Source organism: Scyliorhinus canicula, chromosome 13, assembly GCF_902713615.1.
Source record: "Scyliorhinus canicula chromosome 13, sScyCan1.1, whole genome shotgun sequence".
NCBI lineage: Eukaryota > Metazoa > Chordata > Chondrichthyes > Carcharhiniformes > Scyliorhinidae > Scyliorhinus > Scyliorhinus canicula.
In genome coordinates this window covers 101,840,864-101,857,743 of record NC_052158.1, presented here as the reverse complement: position 1 = coordinate 101,857,743, position 16,880 = coordinate 101,840,864, and the positions used below count along the sequence as shown (strand labels likewise).

The 16,880-nt window shown below is 47.2% G+C and overlaps 1 protein-coding gene across 4 annotated transcripts in view; it reads right to left on the bottom strand.

Moving 5' to 3' along the window:
- veph1 (ventricular zone expressed PH domain-containing 1) overlaps positions 1-16,880 on the bottom strand; it is a 359,761-nt gene that overhangs the window by 315,182 nt on the left and 27,699 nt on the right. For all 4 annotated transcript variants that reach the window (XM_038816020.1, XM_038816021.1, XM_038816022.1 and 1 more), the window contains exons 3-4: positions 4,761-5,064; positions 2,954-3,169 (exon numbers count right to left, since the gene is read on the bottom strand). In XM_038816020.1, the coding sequence (XP_038671948.1) occupies positions 2,954-3,169; positions 4,761-4,898 (354 nt within the window). In that variant the 5' untranslated portion in view covers positions 4,899-5,064. The remainder of the gene's footprint in view (positions 1-2,953; positions 3,170-4,760; positions 5,065-16,880) is intronic.

Below are 16,880 nucleotides of genomic sequence, written 5' to 3'. Positions count from 1 at the left end.
AAGATGATACGATGATGTCACTATGTTCGCTGACGTTTGATGTGACATTAATTACTCAAATTATTTTTTGTTATAAATGTTTTTATTGATTTTCTTATTTTATGGTACATGGTTATCATTGCCACGTCAAAGTTGTATTTTTACAAATTTCCATCTGGAGGGGGTATGATACTCCCCGTACAGAGTTACAGAGCGTGACACATGCATATACAGCTGTGCTGGGATCAGATACCCTCTGGCCCTACTTTCGGGCCCCTCCTCCACGACTCTGCCACCTCACTTCTGCCTCACCAGTTTCTTCCCCCCCCCAGCTCTATTGGCCGCTGGCTAAGCACATATTGTGGAAGCCTTCTTCCGACTCATGGATGGTGGATTTTGTTTTCTCCAGTTGGAGGAATTCCGACAGCCGGTCTGCAGCTTTGGGTGGTGCTGCCAATCGCCAGCTGAGCAAGATTCTCCGGTGGGTGTTTAGGAGGCAACGGCTAGGGCGTAGGCCCTCCTCCCCATGAAGAGTTCTGGCTGGTCTGAGACCCAAAGACGCCACTTTTGAGATTGGCTCCACCCCCCCACAATCTTGGACAATAAGGTTGTCCAGAACCCGATAAGTCTTGGGCAAGCCCAAAACGTGTGGATGTGGTTGGCCGGGCCTCCCTGGCACCATTCACATTTGTCCTCCACCTCCGGGAAGAACCTGTTCATTCGGGTTCTGGTCAGGGGCGCTCTGTGCACCAACTTTAGTTGCATTAGGCTCAGCCTTGTGCATGTGGAGGTGGAGTTTGTCCTGTTCAGCTCTTTGATACAGTTGTTGCCTAGCCACCTTCTCTTTCCTGTCTCTATTTGTTTTATAAGTGATTATCTCACCCCTGATCATGAACTTCAGTGTCTCCCAGAACATGGCGGGTGATACCCCCCTTTCCGGTTATTGCCAATGTACCAGTCTATTGCCCGTGATATTGTCTCGCAAAAGTCGTTATTGGTACGAGGGCCATGTCCCACCTCCATGGGGGATATTGGGCATGGCCTGTCTCCAACCTCACATCCATATAGTGTGGAGCGTGATCGGAAATTTCGATCGCAGAGTATTCCGCTCTCACTACCCGTGTTCCCCACTACAAAGAAGTTAATCCAGGTAAATACTTTATGTACCTGGGAGAAGAAGGAGAACTCCCTCTTCCCTGGGTATGTGAACCTTCATGGGTTCACTACCCCCATCTCTTCCATGTACATAGTTCCTTTGCCATATTTGATGTTAATAATAATAATAATAATCTTTATTAGTGTCACAAGTAGGCTTACATTAACACTGCAATGAAGTGACTGTGAAAATCCCCTAGTCGCCACACTCCGGCTCCTGTTCGGGTACGCAGAGGAAGAATTCAGAATGTCCAATCCAACTAACAACACGTCTTTCGGGACTTGTGGGAGGAAACCGCAGCACCCAGAGGAAACCCACGCAGACACGGGGAGAATGTGCAGACTCTACACAGACAGTGACCCAAGCCAGGAATTGAACTTGGGTCCCTGGTGCTCTGAAGCAACAGTGCTAACCACTGTGCTACTGTTCCCTGATTATGGGTTTGATCTGTCTGTGGGTCCTGTACACAGTTAAAGTGCCCCACCACCTCCATATCTGAGCACTGTGTGTAGTTTTGGTCTCCTTATATAAGGAAGGACATTTTTAACCCTGGAATGCAACCAAAAAATCACTAACCTGGTCCATGGGATGGGGGGGGACTGTCTGAGGAGGAGAGATTGAGTAGCCTAGGCCTATGTTGCCTGGGGTTAAGAAGAATTAGAGGTGACTTAATTGAAATATTCAAAATCCCTCAACTTGACAGGGTTGACACTGAGAGAACATTTTTCCCTGGCTGGGGAATCCAGAACATGGAGACACCCTCTCAGCATAAGGGGCCAGACATCTGGGGCTGAGATAAGGAAACCCTTCTCCACTCACATTGTTATGAATCTTTGCAATTCTCTACCCAGAGAGCCATGGGTCCTCAGCCATTCAGCATATTCAACACAGAGGATACTAGGTTTTTGGCTACTAAGGGAATTAAGGGACATGGTAATAGTGCAAGGTGGAATTGAGGGCAGCACGGTGGCACAGTGGTTAGCATTGCTGCCTACGGCGCTGAGGACCCGGGTTCGAATCCCGGCCCTGGGTCACTGTCTGTGTGGAGTTTGCACATTCTCCCCGTGTCTACGTGGGTTTCGCCCCCACAACCCAAAGATGTGCAGGTTAGGTGGATTGGCCACGCTAAATTGCCCCTTAATTGGAAAAAAATAATTGGGTACTCTAAATTAAAAAAAAAACAAAAAAAGAAGGTGGAGTTGCGGTAGAAGATTGACCATGATCCTTTTGAATGGCAGGGCAGGCACGAAGGGTCCTACTTCAGTTCCTGTTTATTAGGTGTTGCGCTCTTGTGGTAGGCTAGGAGAGTCGGTAATTTTCCTGTTCATTAACTTACCCAAATGCTTTAAGGCAGAAACAAATACATGAATAGACTGATAATGGGAAAGGAGGTATGGAGGATCTTCAGCGGCAAGAGACACTCTGGATTCTCTCCCTCCCATTGTTACTGGAGTGGCTTGTCCCCATTGTCGTCAAATCCTAGTAGCCCCACTGTTCTGCATTACCACAAGAGAATTCTGAGCCCACACTCCCTCCAACCCCCACACCCAGATTCCAGGTCCCAGAACAGGAGAAATAAGCTGGTTCTACCTCCTGTGACATAATTTTAAGTCAGAGGCATCTGACACTCATACAGTTATCAGAAAAAAAAATCTAATATCACTGTATTTACAACTTTAATCAAATACATTTACTAAAACATTTCCATGCCATTTGGAAATAATTGCACATTGTTGCAGGGTAAAGACAAAGTTTATAAAAGATAAATCAAATTTTATGTTTTAAGCACCGGATTAAGTGCCGTTGCTCAGAACTTACTTGAAAGATGCAACTCATTATGTCAGAAACAATTTTAGCATGGGGAGTATCTTCATCTTTGCTGACTGGTTTCAGATTGTGCTCCAAGCACGATTCCCACAAGGTTATGAGAGCCTTTCCATGCTTCTCAATGGATTGTGTCTTCCGAATAGCAGTAGTGATTCGAGTAATGCAGATTTCCACCACTGCCTGATCATTGTCATTTGTCAGATAGCCCTAACAAAGCAGAGAAACAAAATATCACTGCACCACTTACTCAAACTGCAGAAGTTTTAAAAAGGTTATTCTGGTCACAGACTAAACTATATTTCTTTCGTCATCTTATTGCAAATCCCCAAGAGTGGATTTAGGTGAAAGCAATGATTTCTTACAAATAATGTTATTGTGGCAGGTAGAACTGAGACTTACACTGAGTTTACAAGAAACCGTTTGGCCCACCCAGTCCATGGTAGTCTTTATCTTCTGTGTGAACAATTATCCCAAGAGTTCTCAGTGTTCCCATATCCCTTTCTTTCACTCATCTATCTCAAATGATTCATAAATGTCAACGTGGCCTGTTTCAATCATTTCAGAGTAGATTATTGTTAAATGAATTAATGATTTACATTGAAATTGCTGAGAATTTACATGCACACACTGGTCCAAACACTTAGTCCCCACCAGTTTTCTGCCAATTAGGTTCTCATATTCTTGCAGTGATTAAATCATGGAGAGGAAAAGGTTTAGCTGTGGTTTGGCCAAGGAAATAAAGCTGGACACCTGGCCACTGTGATGACCGAGGTCATGATACCTGCCCTCCTTCAATCAGGACACCATTAAACACTATCAATCTCGACATATAAACATCGTACTACACATAGGTAACCGCGTGGGGGTAGATTTTCAATTTGCCACCTAGGTGTCAAATGAGATTTATGGATTAACCCTTTTCTATAATCCCTTATAGAAAACATATGATTTTAATTTTGAAGGAGTTCTTTGCAAATCAGTGGTTAGATCAGTTTTAATCCAATTGTGAAATTCTTACTCAATATTTCTCCGTCAAATCTGACATTTACGACCAATTCGGCCAATGTGCCGAGAGACTGTTTTTTGAATCTAAAGTGATCTCATATTTTGGAAGGAAAGCGAAGGGTGATGGTCATTATTCCTAAAATCCCAGACAGGTGCTCACCATCTGCTTGGGTGAGGTCAACAGCGAAAGTGAGAGAATATTACCTCAATGCGGAATTACTGAAAGTGATTTATTTTATTCAAAATAATACTTTAAAGGAAACGGAGAGATGAACTTCGGGTGGAAGTTTATGGCTGTCATGTTGGGGGCAGGACTGTACAATGTGGCAAGCCATTCAGAAGTCCACTAACTTTGGCAAACCCACAAAATCCCACTGTTGTAAAATTTCAACCAAAAGAACCTCACTCCAAACGTGAAAATGTATTTTTCATTTTATAAAGTTAAAATGTTCAGCTAACGACATAGGTATACCCGACATTGCTGAACTAGCTACCAATCTGCATCCAGTATTATCACACTAATTATACTCAATGTTATTAAAACAATGCCTATTGAAATAATTGAAATATTTCAGCTTGCTGAAGTATCACTTTATAATCTATTGTAAACACGGAACTATCAAACAGCCATATCAGCTGCAATTGCTTTTAAATTTACTCAATGTAATCTGAATGCACCATTCAAAATGGTGTGCTGTTGCATTATTAGCTCATTGTTATAAATTAGATCAATATAAAAAAAGATAGGAGAGTCTTTAATATTGAATTTGTGGCACTGTTTACTGACACTTACTGGTGAGGAAGATATTTCTTTTATTCGCTCGAGAGCCTCTGATAGGCAATCTTCAATTTCAGTATCCTCCAAGGAGAAGAGATCTCCTGCACGAGACAGATCCTTCTGCCCTAGCACCACAATAAAAAGTTGATGCATAATGGTCAATCCCAAGTCAGTGCGAAAGTCTACATTCACATGTATTTGATTGCCCAATTATGTTGACGCAATGGACACATTCTTCAAAGTTTAAGAATGTGGACCAAATGCCTGAACCACTTGATGTTCATGTCTGCAGAGGTGAGATCACTCCACTGGCTCATATCTGAAAAAGAAAATGGATTACAGAATAAGATATCCATTTTACCCACAATGGCGTCATTAGTTTGAATGTGGTCTTTGAAAATTACAGGGGAACCCAGTTAATTTCAGAGTCAGTTCATTGGTAATTTGGCTGATCATATTCGAAGACACTTTTGAAGCATAGTTATTGCTGCAATATAACGAGATATGGTAGCCAAATGCCTACATCAAGCCCCACAGGCAGCAATGAGATAAATAACCTGCTTCAGAGATGCTGGGAGATAAATATTGGACAGGACAATGAGATAACTTTCCTGTTCTTGTTCAAATGGTGCCATGGCATCCTTTACACGCCAAAGGAGGTAGGTAAATACAGAGTAAACGTCCATTTGAATGTTCAAATCCATGACAGAAGCATCTGGGGACGAAAGATTGAACTTTACTTTGATTTTCAATCAAATCAAATGCCATAGACGAGTTGCAAAGTTCACATGGGAATGATTTCAGTTGAATGATTTAAGGACGAGGCTTGATGAAGCAGCATCTGTAAAAGGTCAGGAAGGCTGGAATGTTACATTGTAGCGGGCCACATTTACGGCCTGAGTACCGACATACAAATCTTATACAGTTAGCACTGTAAACCTTTCACTCACCACTGAAAGAGCAAACAAGCTTTTTTTTTGACTCTTTCAAATGCCAACCTAACCAAACAAACTCTGCAAGACATTATCTCATATTTGATCGTATATTTTTGCCAGTATCTGCTGTCTGAAGTGCCCAAACAGGCTGGTTGCTTCTCCCTCGGCCATTAAAGGATATTACAGGTCCCAGTCTTAGATTGCCATTTGCTGAGTGCAATCGATACCAATAGGCTGCCAACTGTACCTCCCACTGAGTGTAGTGATACAGAAGCTCCATATATGCCCAGACTACGGGTATAGAATTATACGGTAAATTCAGAAATAAAACAATATGTCAATCACTCCAAAAAAAGCTGAAACTTGTAATAACCCTTTGAAAAACAAAGAACCACTGAATAAAAGATAATTGCACATGGCTATTGCTAATGAGGAAAAGAAACTAAAGATGCAAGTCGCAACTAGGCCTTGTAACAAAGGATGGACAAGAGCATTCCACTGCAAGCATGAGGTGCTCAAAGACACAGGGTCTTGCTGCACACCCCACTTGGGGTGATGGCAATCACTTCACTGCATGTGGGATTGAACAAATGAGGAAGATGATCAAATATAATTCTAGTCGTTCAGTTTCTCATTTTTCTTCTCCAGTTATAAATATATCTGATATAATCATTGCTAATGCACTTCACTGCTCCTCAAAGGATCATTCTATTATGTCATTAATATTGCTAAAGGTAACATTGAAGTAATTCTTCCTTGACCACGGAAATGCTGTTGTTTCTATTATTAAGTAGGCAGCATTTTCTTGCCACAAATTCTAGTTCATTGCACATGCTGGAATTATTTCAAGTAATTTTTAAAGAAAGTTTACCTCATCTGATATGCCAACTTCCACATGATCCTTGAAACTTAAACGTTTATATTGTCGTATTGCCTGCTTAAAGCAATGTCCGTAAGGGAGTACTTATGCTTGCCACATTATTAAACTGATGTTATTTAACAATAACGTGGAGTAAAAGCACTCTACATCACTACTTGACCCGATTGATTACAGTAAATGCATCCAGCTTACAAATCAATGTCGACCTAATATTGAGAAATATATCAGTGCCATATGGAATACCTATTGCTTTAAGGAAGCAAATTACAATTTGAGTAGTTGAGGTCAATCTGAACTAACCACCTCAACTGACCTCCTTTCAACTCAACAGCTTCTATGATGCATTTCACCTGCCACTAAACTTGACGCAAGTGCAATTGTTTAACTCCTGATGAGATGGAACTAAATTTGAGAAAATACTGATTGCAAACACAAAGCAGTATTTTCAAAATCTGTCCCTACCATTATTCTGTATGTATATTGCATCAAAGAAAGCAGCTGATAAATTTCAGTTAAACTCAATTTTTTTTTTCCACTGCATTACACTTTATAAAAGATTTGTAAAGCCTTAAATTACTTATATTGCACATTTGTATTTCAAGTGTTTCCAAACAGTGATGTTTTTTCTGTTTCTGTGAAAAACAGTTCCAATTTGTTAAGGGAAAGAACAAATGCAGATGCCACCTTATAAAGACTTCACTGTCTTTCATCACATCTGATGAAAACTCAAACTGTTTCATTTACCAGTCAGCTTTGCTGGAGTCCATTATGGGAGTTCTAATGTAAAGCCAAAGCCACTGGATTCCCAGGCCCATTACAATGGACCTGACACTATAGTTACTATTCATTCCACCAGGCATTAAACTGACAAACTCAGCGGGTAGGCATCAGGGAGCTGCCCCGATCCTCGACACGCAACAGTTTTACTGATACCGTACTATTCGCCAGTGAGCTTGACCTTCATAATCATTAACTAGATTTAACAGAGTTTGAACAAAAAAGCTAGTGTAGTTATATTACTATTGCAGCCAAATAACAGAAGATCACCTCGCAATAAAAGACAGGAATGTTTACAACTCAGTGAAAGTAGTCAGATTCACTCCAAATGTCATATCACAAACTGATACACAGCAGTAAATTATAAGTTGTTGTTTTGTTTTCCTGCTGAATGAAGTGAAGTAGCAACGCCTTGATGAAAAATAAATCAAAAACTTTTCACGGAGCCAAATAGAGAAGACCTTATTTTTTTGACGCAAAGGCTTTAACACGCGTACTGCTGCCATGATGCAAAGTGTTGTATGTTTGGTAAGATGTTGAAAGGTTTTAAAAAGGAGAAGGTATTTGGCTCAGCGTTTTCCACAAACACAGCTCTCACTTTAATTTGCGTGGGAGACGCCATCAGACAGGATATTTTTCCTGCTTACAAACTTTTGAGATTTACGAACAATCGTTTTTAAAAATCTAAATTAATAAACAAAGGATGTTGAAGCAAATCATGATTATAAAAATGATGAATGCCTACTCCTGTTGGTAGGCGAGACAATTTTAGCTGGTTAAACGGCAGCTTCACTCATTTGCAAACCAGGAAGGCCCGAGGGATAAAATTCATCTGCAGCAGTAGCGCAAAATGAGCAAAAGTACTTCAGCAGCCTATTTTACACATTGCTGAATATCCTTTTCCATTGATTTTAAGTCATGAATATACAAACTTGTGCCCACAATCTCTATTTTTGGCAAAATTTCTCCCAATGGAGACAGCGCACACTCTAGAACAGCAAACCAAACTTCTACCTACGTGAGTTTCTCAGCAAATTCTTTTGCAGTCTCAAACATGGCGCATGCCGGACATTTGTCTTGTCAGAACAAAATTGGACGCTGCCAATTAAAAATGCAACACTTTTGCTATCTGCCCCTCCTGATGTGAAAACTAGTTTTAAATGTGGGCGTCTTTTTACCCCTTCAGAACAATTAATATTTTTGAACAACCTATTGTCGCTGGTTTGGTGTATTTAATAACAAAACAGAATATATATACTGCATAGTGGAAACATTTATACGTGGGTGCACTGGCTTTTAAAAGGAATGCAATGACATAGTTATGTAACACATTGGTCTTAATTTGTTTAAAGCTAAAAACAAATTAAACCAGACAACATCCTAGTGAATCTATGTTGTCCTAATAGACAGAGCCCCAAATTTCTCTCCATATTCCAATTCTGGTCTTACTGAGGTGGGTTTTTTTAAAAAAGAGATTCACCATTGCATCTCAATTTTTATCTATCTTTTTGTAAAACCATGAGTTTTTTTAAAATAATTTCATCAGTTTAAGGTGTGATCTTTGTTGTTTTATGAATTTGAATGCCCAGGTCCCTCTGCCCTTCTACATTACCCAGGTTTTCTCTATTGGCCCCTTCCTATATCTGTAATAGCACCCAGCACTGTAGTTCTCATCAAACACTACGGGGGATGATTTCCAGTCCGCATTCACTTTTTAAAAAAAATAATTTTTATTGGAATTTTTTACAGAAAATATAAAAACAAACAATGAAATGCAACAAAATAACCCATAACAACTGTAACACCCCCAGACCGCATCAACGCATGTATCATATCCCCCCCCACCCCACCAACCCCAACAAAAGAACTTAAAAATAAATTAAAATTAAATAAACAAACATAGTCATCGTCTCCCCCCCCGCTTCCCTCCCCATTTTACCTCCCCCTTCCCCCCCCCCCCCCCCCCCCAAGTTGCTGCTGCTGCTGTCCCAGTACCCTATCATTGAGCCAGAAAGTCGAGGAAAGGTTGACACCGCCTAAAGAACCCTTGTACCGATCCTCTCAGGGCGAATTTGACCTTCTCTAGCTTAATAAAACCTGCGATGTCATTGATCCTGGTCTCCACACTTGGGGGCCTCGCATCCTTCCATTGTAGCAAAATCCTTCGCCGGGCTACTAGGGACGCAAAGGTCAGAACACCGGCCTCTTTCGCCGGCTCCACCCCAACCCCATAAATCGCGAGTCCCCATCCCGGCTTGACCCTGGATCCCACCACCCTTGACACCGTCCTCGCCACCCCCTTCCAGAACTCCTCCAGTGCCGGGCATGCCCAGAACATATGGGCATGGTTCGCTGGACTCCCCGAGCACCTGACACACCTGTCTTCACCCCCAAAGAACCTACTCATCCTCGTCCCAGTTATGTGGGCCCGGTGCAGCACCTTGAATTGGATGAGGCTAAGCCGCGCACACGAGGAGGAAGAATTAACCCTCTCCAGGGCATCAGCCCATGTCCCGTCTTCGATCTGTTCCCCCAGTTCCCCCTCCCACTTAGTTTTCAGCTCCTCTACTGACGCCTCCTCCACCTCCTGCATAACCTTGTAGATATCAGATATCTTCCCCTCTCCGACCCAGACCCCCGAAAGCACCCTGTCACTCACCCCCCTCGCGGGAAGTGAAGGGAATCCCTCCACCTGCCTTCTAGCAAATGCCTTTACCTGCAGATACCTGAACATGTTTCCCGGGGGGAGCCCAAATTTCTCTTCCAACTCCCCCAGGCTCGCAAACCTCCCATCAATAAACAGGTCCCTCAGCTGTCTGATGCCCGCTCTGTGCCAACCCTGAAATCCCCCATCAATGTTCCCCGGGACGAACCTATGGTTCCCCCTTAACAGAGCCTCCATTGAGCCCCCCACTTCGCCCCTATGTCGCCTCCACTGCCCCCAAATCTTGATGGAAGCCGCCATCACCGGACTCGTGGTATACCTCGTAGGAGGGAGCGGCCACGGCGCCGTTACCAGGCCCCCAGGCTTGTATCTCCACAGGACGCCCTCTCCATCCGTTTTCCATGCTGCCCCCTCCCCCTCCATTACCCACTTGCGCACCATCGACACATTGGCTGCCCAGTAGTACCCCGAGAGATTGGGTAACACCAGCCCCCCCCCATCTCTACACCGCTCCAAGAAGACCCTCTTCACCCTCGGGGTCCCATGCGCCCAAACAAAGCTCATGATGCTGCTGGTCACTCTTCTAAAAAAGGCCCTAGGGATAAAGATGGGCAAACACTGGAAGAGGAACAGGAACCTCGGGAGAACCGTCATTTTGACGGACTGCACTCTACCCGCCAGCGATAGCGGCACCATGTCCCACCTTTTAAATTCCTCCTCCATCTGCTCCACCAGCCTGGTAAAATTAAGCTTACGGAGAGTCCCCCAACTCCTGGCCACCTGCACCCCCAGATATCTGAAACTCTTCACTGCCCTCTTAAACGGGAGCCTCCCAATTCCCTCCTCCTGATCTCCCGGGTGTACTACAAATACCTCGCTCTTGCCTAAATTTAACTTATAGCCCGAGAAGCCCCCAAATTCCGCCAACAGCTCCATCACCCCCGGCATTCCCCCTTCTGGGTCCGCCACATACAACAGCAGGTCGTCCGCATACAGCAATACACGATGTTCCTCCCCACCCCGCACCAGACCCCTCCATCTCCCTGACTCCCTCAACGCCATAGCCAGAGGTTCAATCGCTAGTGCAAAGAGCAAGGGGGACAGGGGGCACCCCTGCCTGGTCCCACGGTAGAGCCTAAAGTACTCCAATCTCCTTCCATTTGTAGCTACACTCGCCATCGGAGCCGCGTAGAGCAGCCTCACCCATTTGATGAATCCCTCCCCGAATCCGAACCGCTCCAGCACCTCCCACAGGTACCCCCACTCAACTCTATCAAACGCTTTCTCCGCATCCAGCGCCACCACTATCTCCGCCTCCCCCTCCACTGCCGGCATCATGATAACATTTAGCAGTCTCCGCACATTCGTGTTGAGCTGCCGTCCCTTGACAAATTCTGTCTGAAATTCGTGTATCACCCCGGCACACAATCCTCTATCCTGGTGGCCAGGATCTTCGCCAGCAACTTGGCGTCAACATTGAGGAGCGTATGATCCACACTGCAAGGGGTCCTTATCCCGCTTTAGGATCAGAGAGATCAGTGCCCGCGACATAGTCGGGGGCAAAGCCCCCCCCCCTCCCATGTCTCATTGAAAGCTCGCACCAACAGGGGGCCCACCAGATCCGCATACTTTTTATAAAATTCCACCGGGAACCTATCCGGCCCCGGGGCCTTACCTGACTGCATTTGCCCAATCCCCCTGACTAGCTCCTCCAACTCTATCGGCGCCCCCAGCCCCTCTACCAGCTCCTCTTGAACCCTTGGGAAACATAGCCTGTTCATGAAGCTCTCCATCCCCCCTCTCCCCATCGGAGGTTCCGACCGGTACAGTTCCTCGTAGAAGTCCCTAAAGACCCCATTTACTTCTGTCCCCTTCTGTACTCCATTCCCACCCCCATCCGTCACTCCACCAATTTCCCTAGCAGCATCTCGCCTACGGAGCTGATGCGCCAACATCCTGCTCGCCTTATCCCCATACTCATATGCCACGCCCTGCGCCCTCCTCCACTGTGCCTCTGCCTTTCTGGTGGTCAACAAGTCAAATTTTGCCTGCAAACTACGCCGTTCCCCCAGCAACTCCTCCTCCGGTGCCTCCGCGTATCTCCTGTCCACATCCAGGAGCTCCCCCAGCAGTCTCTCCCTCTCCTTCCTCTCCCTCCTTTCCCTATGGGCCCGGATGGAGATCAGCTCCCCCCGGATCACTGCTTTCAGAGCCTCCCAGACCATCCCCACCCGGACCTCCTCCGTGTCATTGGTATCAAGATACCCCTCAATACTGCTCCGGACCCCCTACACACCTCATCATCAGCCAGCATCCCCACATCCAGGCGCCAGAGCGGGCTCTGGTCCCGCGCCTCCCCCATCTCCAGATCGACCCAGTGCGGAGCATGGTCTGAAATTGCTATGACCGAATACTCGGCATCCTGCACCCTCGGGATCAATCCCCTGCTCAGGACGAAAAAATCTAATCGTGAATAAACCCTATGGACATGAGAGAAAAAGGAATACTCCCGCGCTCTCGGCCTCCCAAACATCCAGGGATCCACCCCTCCCATCTGGTCCATAAACCCCCTCAGCACTTTGGCCGCCGCCGGTCTCCTACCCGTCCTTGAACTGGACCGGTCCAGTGGGGGATACAGCACTGTGTTAAAGTCCCCCCCATGATCAGGCCCCCTGCCTCCAGGTCCGGAATGCGGCCCAACAAGTGCCTCATGAAGCCAGCATCATCCCAATTCGGGGCATATACATTAACCAGCACCACCTTCTCTCCCTGCAGCCTACCCTTCACCATAATATATCTGCCCTCCTTGTCCGACACCACCTCAGCCGCCTCGAACGCCACCCTCTTCCCCACCAGAATCGTCACCCCCCGGTTCTTTGCGTCCAATCCTGAGTGAAAAACCTGCCCCACCCACCCCTTCCTCAGATGAACCTGGTCCGCTACCTTCAAGTGGGTCTCCTGGAGCATAGCCACGTCCGCCTTCAACCCCTTCAGATGAGAATCAGATGGATCAGAGGGTTATCAGCCGGATCAGAGGGTTATCAGCCGGATCAGAGGGCAACCCGCCCCCCTCCCCCGCCGGCTATCCATAGCTTATCGACTGCTCACCCCAGGCCAGCTCTCCCCGCCCGACCCGTTCCCCATGGCGATAACGTCTCTCCTCTACCCCCCCCGGCCCACACCAGCTCCTTCCTGACCATTCCAGCAGCAACCCGGTATTCCCCCCCCCCCCCCCCCCCCCCCCAGGCTAGGACCCCTCCTAGCCGCGACGCACCCTCCATGGTACTTCCGTGAGTCAGCTGACTTCTGCTGACCCCGGCAGCTCCCGCCAAAACCTATCCCCTCCCGGCATGGGGTCATCCCCCTCTTGCCACACCTCCTTGGCACCGCTTCAGCGCGGGAAAGAAAACCAGTAGAGGCCACGCCCCCACCGCCAGCTCTGCCCCCCGCCCCGTGGCGCGGGAAACCAGAGGAAAGCCCGCTCTTTCACACTGCCACGCCCCAACCTTCTGACGCAGCTCCCCAAAATCCAGTTTCACCCCAACCCCCAACCCCGTACAGAAGAGAACATATAAAATACAAACCCACAACATTCCCCACATACCCCACACTCATACCCAACAGACAGACCCACCCGGAAACAGAGCAAAAAGAAAACCAGCATAAAAAACACACATGTCAAAGTTAAAGAACAGCAACAGCGAAAACAGCAACGGCCATAGTATGACCCCAGGCCCCAGTTCAAGTCCAGCTTCTCCGCCTGTACAAAGGCCCACGCCTCCTCCGGGGACTCGAAGTAGTGGTGCCGGTCCTTGTATGTCACCCACAGGCACGCAGGCTGCAGCATTCCAAATCTGACCTGCTTGGCATGCAGCACCGCCTTCGTCCGGTTGAACCCGGCCCGCCGCTTAGCCACCTCCGCACTCCAGTCCTGGTAGATTCGCACTACCGAATTCTCCCACTTGCTGCTCCTCTCTTTCTTGGCCCAGCGCAGCACACATTCCCGGTCGCTGAATTGATGGAACCGCACCAGCACCGCTCTCGAGGGTTCATTTGCCTTAGGCCTCCTGGCCAGCACTCTGTGAGCTCCCTCAAGCTCCAGGGGCAAATGGAAGGACCCCGCCCCCATCAACGAGCTCAACATCGTGGTCACATACGCCGGGAGATCCGACCCCTCCAGCCCCTCCGCCAGGCCCAGGATCCTCAAATTCTTTCGCCTCGTGCGAACGTCGAGCTCCTCCAAACGGTCTTGCCACTTTTTGTGAAGTGCCTCGTGCAACTCCACTTTCCCCATGAGGACCACAGCCTCCTCCTCCCTTTCAGCGGCCTGCTGCTGCAACTCCCGAATGGATGCCTCCTGGGCCGCCTGGGTCCCAAGCAGCTTGTTGGTAGTCGCATTCAGGGAGTCCAGCAGCTCAGCCTTCAGCTCCGCAAAACAGCGCAGAAGAGAGGCCTGCTGCTCCTGCGCCTACTTCCACCAGTCCTCGGGTGTTCCGTCGGCCGCCATTTTGTCTTTCTTCCCCCGCTTTTCTTGGGGAGCTGCTGCAGCTTTTTCCTTTGCCCCACTCCGGGTGAGCACCATAAATTATGGGGAATGCTCCTTTAGACACCATCCCCCACCGGGATTCGTCGAAACAGCGCCGTTTGGGGCCCTCAAATCGGCCCAAAAGTCCTTAAATAGCGGGAGCTGCCGAACGTGCGGCTTAGCTCCGCATAGCCACAACCGGAAGTCCCCAGTCCGCATTCACAGACAGACAGAATGGCGATGCGGGCAGAAAATACGACAAGAGTCCGCACACGGGATTTTCGCCGATGAGATTGCGTTTCACGATTTTCCGCGCCGCTTGCCGGTGACATCACGAGGTTGGCTTTGAAAGCAGACCAAGGCAGGCCAGCAGCACGGTTCAATTCCCGTAGCAGCCTCCCCGAACAGTCACCGGAATGTGGCGACTAGGGACTTTTCACAGTAACTTCATTTGAAGCCTACTTGTGACAATAAGCATTTCATTTTCATTTTCATGAATGAAATTTTCATTCCATTTAATTTCATGCTGTAGCCACCTGGGGTGGCCACGTCCCGATTACAAAATGGACACTTTGCAAAGAATGCAGGGAAAATGGACAATGCTGAGAAAGCAAGCAGGTGCAAGGTTTGTCTGTTGATGGAGCTGTAGCTTCCAGACAAGACTGATACTGCAAAGCCATTAACGTACTAATGAGCCATCTCCGGGGACAAAAGAGAAACATTTAGGTAAACGATACTAAAGCAGACACCCCGGCGCCAGAGGAGACTAGAACAAAGCAGGCCAACGGCCACCTAGGGCTCGCCCAGCAATCAGGGCACCCACCCCTTTATTCGAGGAAATCGATACCGATGATTAAGATACGGTCCAATTAATTGGGACCAAGTTCAAGCCTGCCCAAAAGCGCGCGAAGCCCCCTTTGGGTATAAGAAGCCCTCAAGAGAGAATCGCTCTCTTGGCCTTGGCTCTCAGCAAGTAGAGACCTGCCTAGTGGCTGCATCAGACCAAGTAAGTCCAAAGTCAACGCACGCTATGAGACAGATGCTCCTCGCTACTATTCCGTACCAGCTCGACCCCAGCAGCCTCAGAACCGGACAACGGCCATTGTTCCTCTGACTGATTGGGCGCCCGAAGCGAAGTATAGGCTTTAGTAGTAGTGATAGTTTAGTTGGTAGAGTTTTGTGCATGAGTATAATTGACTGTGTGTGTAAATATATGAGCATTGATTTCGAACTTACTAACTGGTGTATCGAGTCTTTGATCAGTATTCGGTTTTGAACCTTGTGGCGGTATCGAAAGATACCTGGCGACTCTTGAGCAAACGTAATTAGAATTAAGGAAGGCGACCATATTAACCACCATAAACAGAGCCAATTAAAGAGAGATCACAATGAGCAACATTTACTGGCGACATCTGACGCGACATCTATTTAGAAGTGGCCTAACCACTCCGAGAGAACCCAAATTTGAACTGAGAATCCAATTAGAAACAGAAAAACCACAAGCGTAAGAACAATACTGACCAAGCCTCCGAGATTCGGAAGTGTGCTAATACATGCGTACTAACAGGGATATAAGGTAAACCTGAGAGATTTTGTTGCGTAAAACTGTCGGGAGTTTTGTAGGCCGGAAATTAGCGTAAGCCGTACCCATGTTTACATCACCACTTTATCACCCCCTGTTCCAAATTCAGTAGAGAACCTAGATAGAGAAGATGGCAATGGAACGCCTTATGAACCCCCAGGAATTCGAGGTCGCAGCGACCAGTAGAGTAGGACAGTGTCTCGTATGGGAAGATGAGATCAGGAAATATCTCAAAGGGAAAGGATGGCGCCTTTGGAATGAATTCTGCGCCAATGATGAAACAGGTCCCGGGGGTATAGGGCATACTTGGTGGGAGAACCTGCCAGAGATCCACAAGAAGAGCTTAGGGAAAGCTCGCAAGCCGATGGCAATCGTGTCCTGCTTGTCGCAATTGCGAGGCACAGAGGAGGTCGTTAGGATGCTCCGTAGAGAGATTGAGGAGAGAGACAGAAATAGTGAGGTAGATGTGAGCAAAGTTGAGAAGGAGAATAAGGAGTTAAGAGAGAAGTTAGCAGCGAGGGTCAGAGAGGTGGATGATGCCAAGGGGGCACACCAGTCTTGTCTCTCGCATTTGAGTAGTTTCCAAACCAAGTACAATAAGGCCTACCAGCACACGCAACGTGCAGTCTTGGTAAGACAAGAAACCGAGCAACAGGTAGAGAAATGGCAGAAACAGTGCAATGATTTGAAAGCAGCCCTACGAGCACTCCACACTTTCACAACGGAACAAAAGCAGAGCTCCGTAGACCACGCAAAGTGCCGGAAGCAAAT